Source organism: Anarhichas minor, unplaced genomic scaffold (assembly GCF_050575085.1).
Source record: "Anarhichas minor isolate MPS153535 unplaced genomic scaffold, ASM5057508v1 ptg000027l, whole genome shotgun sequence".
In the NCBI taxonomy this organism is placed as follows: domain Eukaryota; kingdom Metazoa; phylum Chordata; class Actinopteri; order Perciformes; family Anarhichadidae; genus Anarhichas; species Anarhichas minor.
Window position 1 is genome coordinate 11,286,214 of NW_027466473.1, and position 8,227 is coordinate 11,294,440.

Here is an 8,227-nt window from a genome sequence, read left to right on the forward strand (position 1 = left end):
CATATTTATAACTTGGATGCAGCTGGGATGGTCTTGATTATGCTGCAGAAGTACAGTATATGCAGTATATTTTTTTCATTACCTTTGATATAATATCAATAATATATACATTTGTATTGGCAGTATTTCATTTGACCATGTAATTATTTACAACTGATGAATGAGTACACAGAGAGTACAACTTGGAGATGGGCAAAAATGCCTTTACATTTTCTTTGTAAAAAAATAAAAAATAAAAAAATAAAAAAAAAACGGAGAAAAGACCACAGCCATGCAGAAAAAACACCATCTGGTCACCATCAGCTAAATTCGTTGGAAATTAGCTGAGAAAATCTTCTTTCCAAAAAGTTGAGTGCGTCATGCATACACATAATACATCCAAAATATACCAATTTGTAAATGTGTTTGTATCTAAAATAAATGAAGTCCACGTGTCTTTAATTATTAAATAATGGCGATTTAGCAGTTTGTATGTGTTGTTGTACACACTTCAGATGTGGGCTTAACTTCTCAATCTTTATTCATGAAACAGTTTCCTCTGACAGGAAACGAAACCCACAAAACTCAACCTTGGAACGGCACACACAAAAACAGTGAAACTTATCTGGTTTCACATGAGTGTGTTTTAGTTCCAAATTGCTCTTGTTAAAAAGGCAGACATGAATTAAAGACTTTTTGTGCACATTTTGATTTTAATTATGTCATAAACAACATACACATGACACAAAACAACAAAATGTCGTCAGAAACTCAGTATATTATCACAAACATAAGAAAAGCATGATGTGGATTTGACTTTCTCTCTACTTTGTCTTTCTTTTGCTAAGAAGTTAAGTTGGTTTAAAATGAAATTGACCAAAAAAGTGCATGTGCTTTTTGACAGGTGACAAAAACCTTATAACCTTATACAAGTGTGGCAGTAGCATATTCTCCCTTTATTATTTTCAATAATAGATTATATATAATAATTTATAATTGGCCTACAACTTATTTGCCATAGTTTTAAATCATTATAGTTCCACTGGTTTAATAACAGTAATTGCTGCCCAACTTCCATGTCATCTCACTTGTATTCAACACCCTCCCCCAGGGTTTGAGATACTAATTTCTAAGGTTTCTACCTCCACCATCTTTCTACCACCTGCTCCCCTTCTTCTGGTCTGAAGCAGCAGGTTTCCTATTTAACACATATTTAGCACATTTAGTAACTGAAGGTCAGAAACTCAGAAAATAATGTTTGGCCAGTTACACAGAACACTTATTTAATGTATTGTGTGTCCGACGTGTATTGGAGACACTTTTTTAGCAGCTTTTGAAAAATTGTATTACCTGTAATGAACTAAAAATTACGTGAAATTAAGTTATAAATGTTCTTTGTATGAATCTGTGTTCTTACCACTTAACTAAACACTTTTTAGAAAATTTAAAAACTGCTTATACAACTGTTGAAACAACTTTTATTGGGAATATTGTAGTCTGTAGTTGCCCTATATTACATTTATTTTAATTGCCTCTGTGTTACTTTACATTACAGCCATACAGCAGAAGGCCGATAGCGGCAAGAGTGTCATCTTGATCTATAAACAGCTTCCGCTGACAAAAAACACAGCAGCAAACACAGATATATGCAACACAGCGATACTGAGATGTAGAAGCAGACGGGCGCAGATACAGAGAACATCCTGTTTCTGTGTGTCACGATGCCTACTCGACTGCTTCTGCTTCTCTGTCTGACAGCACATGTGTTTGCCAGAGAACCACCTGGTAAGAACATTTAAAATCAAAAATTGTAACTATAGGTGAATTGTGATATTAATAATAACTGTTTTTAGCCTATTTGGATGGATCTGAGCAGTTATTGAATTTGCTTAAGGGCTTCTGGCATAATCAAATTGTTTAACATCTGACAAACATAATGTGAAGCTGCTTTTCTTGTTTCAAATGTACATCTAGTATTCGTTAATAATCAATGATCATAAAAAAACAATCTTTACAATGTATGAGTGATTTGTACCATATTTTGTATAGCATTACTAAAAATAAAATCTAAACAAGAACGGTGGGAACTGCACAATATGAATAGGAAACATGATTTGGCCTTAATTAAGTAAATAATCAACTTCTATTGTCAAATTGAATTAAAATGTCAGTTTATGGTAAAGTCTTACTTCCTTGGTCCAGCACATTTTGTGTAAATTCCCCTTGACGTCATTGTGCTGCCATTTCCTCATTGTGATTAAACTGCTATTAGTCTATTACTGTTTGCGTAAGTTATAAGTGTGTATCCTTATGATTTTTGTTTTCTGTTCATCGTTAACTATTCTGTCTCAAACTTCTTGTGTCTCTGACAGAAGTAGACTGTTTGGTGGTGCATCGGAAATATGTTCACTGTTCCTGGAATATGCAGGGGACTCCAGAAGTCAATTACACCTTCTACAGCCGGTTAGTAATTACTCACATCAACCCTAAAAAACCCCAAACATTTTGTTACGTCATCTGAATTGATCAAACTGCAAAGAGTAAAATGTTGGACTTACGTGAAAGATAAAAGTAAAAGAAATTCTTCAAAATGATTTTTGCACGTGATATGAACTTCTGAAAGGATGTTATACCACTTTTTCCTTTTGTGCATTTATCTGGGGTGCGATCACTTTCCATACACGATCATGGTCTATATTCTGAAGTGTGGAACTCAATTCTCCTAATATCAGTTCTCTGATAACTGCCAACAACTGCTACAGTTTAGTTTTTTTTTATTTGTTTCCATTCCAGCCAGTTTCCTATTATTTATCCCTGTTAATAGATTATCTATCCATTACATTGATGTTAATATTGGTGACATTAGAGCTGTCACACAAAAATAACACGTATTTGCAGAATAGCACACTTTAAAACGTTTGATAAATACGATTCCTGATATCCAAAAGTAGAAAATTACTCCAAAAAAACGTAACCGCCACACTTTGCTTTGTATGTCAATGTCTAAATTGTGATTTTTCTACAGGTTTGAATCTGAGAAAGTATTCAGTGTGTGCTCCAACTATCTGCGAGAGAACAATACAAACACTGGATGTAAACAGCCCTACCAGAATGGACAGAGGTTCAACTCATTTAACACCAAACTGGTACATGGCAAACAGATTTCTGAGAAGGTGCATGAACTCAAAACAAAAGGTATGCTTATTCACTGGGGTGCAACACAACATTGTGAGGTACGATTCAAAATAGCAAATCAATCAATGAAGAAGAGAAAGTTCTATTTGATGGGAGAGATGCAGCACAACTGTAACATACATGTATAATCTTCTTTTAGAAAAGGAAAACAATGCTGTTATTTAGAAACAATTAAAAAAAGGAAGGAAATTAAGGAAATGAAAAGGGTGAACATATATTGGCTGCCCTATAGCACCTTGTCATCACATTATGTATTCTGTATCTTTCAATGGTCTGTGTCGTCTCCAGTCAAGTTAAATCCACCAACTAACGTGACTGTCCAGAAACGATCCGACTCCAACTTGTGGCTCAACTGGTCCCAGGATTATGTTGCTTGTGTGGAGAGTGAGGTTCGCTACAGGGTCAACAACAGGAAGTGGGAGGTAGGCAGTTTGAAGGATCAAAGAATCTCTCATCCTTCTTTTTCATTCTTTGTTTCGTGATATAGTCTTTAGTTTGCACCCATCTCCTTTCTCCTCTCCGTCTTACTGTCCACAGAATAATCAAGTCTCTACTGCGGTGCAGGAGTACTGCGTCAACTTGCCCTCCAGCAGTTCCCTATATGAGCTGCAAGTGAGGAGCAGAATGGCGTTCTCCTGTGGAGAGTCTATCTTCTGGAGTGACTGGAGTCGGCCTGTGGTCTGGGGATCCAACAACAGCACAGGTAAAAATGCAAAAAGTGTCTGCTGTGGAAAAGGTCAATATAAAGTAGCTCACAGTAGTTTAGCTGAAAGAATGACGTAATCAAAAAAGCCGTTAATAATGTGGGATATCACAAACACACTAATAGACGGTTTTTAAAGTCACATGCTTTAAGCCTGCACAAATAATGTATAGCATTGGGGTAGTTGTGAGTTGTATATAAATATGAACTTAATTGTATGAGTTATGGAGAATGGGTAGAACAATATTAGTGTATTTCTTCCTATATTGGACGTGAAACATTCATTTCTCAGGCATGGAGCCAGTATGTGGGCAGTTTTTCCAAAACGCTGAACCTATGTGTCTCATGGAATTCAATTAAGCAATTAAAGGGTAACTTTGGTCATTTTCAACCTGGACTCTATTTCCCCTTGTTTTTGTGTCTAAGTGACAAATGGTGACAACAATTTATAATATAACCCAATCTGCTTTCCTTATTAATCCAAGACCACTTCCAGAAAAGTGGGGGGATGGGGGTAGAGGCGAACATGCCATGACCACACCCACTTGGGAGACAGGAAGTGTATACCATTTCAAACCACTGGCGGAGTTTGTATTGCGTCATCTTTGTTATAGAGACTTGGTCATGCAGGTGTGCTCTTTGGTGAAACCAAGTCTCGCTCAGAGAAGTCTCATTCTGATGTTGTGTGTCGCATCCACATTGTCAAAATCAGCCAAATATTCAACCATGATGTTTAAAATATTTTGGACAACACTAAGCTTTCTGTACTCCAACACAACAAACTCTGACAGCACCAGCACTCTTCTCTCCAACTCTCGGTCCTTTGCATAATGTTGTCAGACACGTATAATAATAATCAGTCTGTCAGTCTCCTTAAATCAGTACAGGGTCATTTTACGAAGCATAGATGATTAAACATGGGTTTTAGATGCTGCTCTGCATGAGCACACAATATCAAACCGCTGTGTGAGCATACGCTGGTGCACAACACAAGGTACAATATTATGAAACAAGAACAATCCACATCTCTCTGCCCTTCACAGACCCCAATCGAATGAACAAGTTGATGCCTGTGTGGACCCCAGTGCTGTACGTGGTGGGCGCTTTCATCCTCATCCTACTGGTCATGATGTTGCTGCACCATGAAAGGTGGGTGACTTGTAATGTATAAATGACGGTAGTTATAGGATTAGAGTGTACTACAGAGTACCAGCAATGTGCATACTTATTTCCTCTGTTTTTCATTAGTTTTTGTTCGTATCTACAATATTTACCAAATCAAATGGTTATCAATTGTTATTGTACCGTAAAAAGGTTAATTGTTTGAAATAGCAGTACATATAAGTGATGACGGGAATTAAATTCACATTTGGTAATGCACTTTCAATCATTTGACACGTAGGATCATTTGTATTCAGTGTCTTCACAGTCCAGAGTATTCCTTTAATCTCGCTCAATGGTGCCGAAGAGCCGGGGGAAACAAAAGTAATGTAATGATCTCTGATCATGTGAGAGTGAATATGTGCCTCCCTCCCGTACAGAATCAGAATCATCTTCATCCCTGTGGTTCCCAAGCCATCCTCGGACCTTCAAAACATCGAGGTTAGTGGCATCCAGAGCTCTGTGCTGCCATCACACCAAAGATCTGTATTCAAACCTAATCTTTTGTTTTATTCAGAAGTTAACAAAACACTGCGGTCATTGAAAGACATGTACAAGACAGACATGTACCTTAATGTGAGGCGATTTTATATGTTTATATGTTGGACTGGAGAGAAACGTCTTTTCAACTCCTCTGTATGTTCGGTACATATTGTGGAATTGACAATAACGCTAACTTTGAACTTTGAACTTTGACAGCAAAACAAGTCATAGATGTTTCTCTTTTTTTAAAGGATTGGTTTCAATTCCCCAAAGGCCTGAAAGAGAGTTTTAACTACAACGAGCATCCCTGTCTTGTCCGCGAGTACTGCCATGTCTCCCAGTCCGACAGCGAGGCCTGCTCTGTCTTCGTGCCTGGGAACGAATCGGACCTGTCCACCTCCTGCTCCTCTTCCACCTCCACAGTCTCAACTGAGGAGGAGATGATTTCTGTTTAGGAGGCATCTCAGGCAAAGAATTACAATGCAGATCTCCTGCATGACTGCAAAGATCAGAAAGGTTGTGTTCCCCTTATGAGAAGAAACCAGATATCTGTTTGAGGAACTTAAGCAATTGATTAAATTTAAGATATTAATGCTTCTGAATACCAACAACCTAATGCAGCAGTTATAGGTTAAACAAATCCTTAAAATGCCTGATCAATTAGTTTATTTTACCACAAATAAAAAACTCTGAACCACTTCATTTATATATCCCTTTTCATTAGTGACACGCAGTTCAAAAGTTCCTCTTGAAAACATGCTTCAGGGTATAAATATATATCAAGTTGTCAACCACTTTCAGGTGCCAACATTCACAGCAGAGTTTTCTCTTTGTTCATTGGTGGTCTGTATATTTCACCTCAGAGGAGAACAAACTGAAGTTCCCCTCACGTATCAGCAAAAAAGGGCATTGAGAACTTCCTCTTCCTCTAATCCCTGATTTAAGCATAACTGTCAGTTAACATCAGTAAAGGTCGATAAAAGGTCACAGTTTTTCCTAAAACATCAACTTTATTATTAGAGATAAATATTTCACATGACTAAACTTCATAATTTAGTCATTTTTGTACCATGTTTCTTAAAAACTGTTATCAATCTAAAAGCCCAGCTTCACTGATAATAACATGAATGTAACAGCAGAGGAGGAGGAGGAAAAGCCACACTAAAAATCATTAAATGAGTGTCTGTATCAGCAAGCAGGGCTTCATTTCTGACACTTACAGGATGATAAAATAGTAAAATCACTGACTTCCCTCCACATTTTGCTTCAGTCTGGTATGTTTTCTTTATCTGCCATTTTTAAGTTTTAATATTTTGCCTAAGTTGAGCTTAGCAATATGAGTTTGATGTGCATTGATATGTGTATATTTTATCATATATCCAACCTTTAATGAGACGTTATGTAATGAAACAAATCCATATGCCTAAATCACAAAATAGATTAGTTTATACAGAGTACTTCACTAGGAATGTGATACCAGCTTTATAGACTCTGGCACTGACCAAGTTTTAAATATTATTACTCTCATGTGACCTTGACTCTCTTCTGTTTGACTATTACAGCAAAATATCTCAATAACTGATTGAAAGTTAATTTCAACTTATAACTCAAATAGCTTGCTCAAGATGTATTGTTGTGCGTTTAGCAACATTTATAAAAGTAATAGTAAACTGGGTGTTGGTTTCAGAGTTGTATGACATTGATAACATCTATTATACCAATATTCACAATTTATTTACGTACTGACAAAAAAACACAAGATGTAAAAGGCCAAGAAGGCAGCATTCATTGTTCACTCATTTGGCCACTTTCTAATTAGGTATCCTTTATAAAGGGTTTATAAGCTGTAGTGTATTAACTATTGGCTTTATTAATGGTTATAAATCATCACTTACTAATGCTATCTGCGAATTGGGGTTGTCAAGTTTGGAAATATCTTAGAATTCCTACAACAGAAAATCTGTTTACAATTTAAATACTGGATGTCATATCGTAATTTAATGACTGATTAACACTTATAAATGCAGACTTGATGGGTTGTTAGATCGTGAGAACCCTTTAGCATCTATTAATGGATTCATATATAACCACATTATTACCAAATTGAAGGATAAATGCCAGCCAAAGTGAGTCTTCACGTCCAATTGTCCGGGTTAGAGTCCCGAGGCAGGGTTGGAGTCCCACGTCCAATTAAGAATTGAGGTGGAAAATACTTGACTAGTGTATCTCACTGTGTAGCCTAACAGGGGTGCTCAGATCAGTGACTCGGGTGTATTCCATACACTGATTGTTTGCGCCCTGAAAGTCGAATTCCGGTGATTTCCTAACTGAATATCAACTATCGCAAGTCAAAGTTTGGAACAAGTAGATGTTGTGTGAATAATTCTGTGTATAGGGATAACCTGCATTTCTGCATTTTACTACTGTATTTTATTTCTTACACTGTTTTTTTTTTTTTGTGTTTTAATGACTGTTTTTATTGTTTCAATGAATGGTTTCATGTGAAGCACTTTGAAGTACCTTGTTGTTGAAATGTGCTATACAAATAAACTTCCCTTGCCTTGCCTTCACAAAATGTGTTGTTATTAAGGCCTTGAAATTGGTCTATACAACATAATTAAATAATTCATTATGCAATAGAAAAGTCACTACAGTAGTTTAAACCCTATAATAAATGATGGCTCATTGGAAAGTGGCACCACGACA

At 36.5% G+C, this 8,227-nt stretch overlaps 1 protein-coding gene across 1 annotated transcript; it reads left to right on the plus strand.

Moving 5' to 3' along the window:
* The first annotated feature begins 1,607 nt into the window (after window positions 1-1,607).
* On the plus strand, window positions 1,608-8,096 carry LOC142960520 (cytokine receptor common subunit gamma-like). The gene is made up of 8 exons (XM_076102382.1): window positions 1,608-1,764; window positions 2,352-2,442; window positions 3,005-3,174; window positions 3,463-3,596; window positions 3,712-3,877; window positions 4,921-5,026; window positions 5,419-5,479; window positions 5,773-8,096. The coding sequence occupies exons 1-8, from the start codon at window positions 1,701-1,703 to the stop codon at window positions 5,974-5,976; spliced, it is 996 nt and encodes a 331-aa protein (XP_075958497.1). The 5' UTR covers window positions 1,608-1,700; the 3' UTR covers window positions 5,977-8,096.
* Window positions 8,097-8,227: the final 131 nt, after the last annotated feature.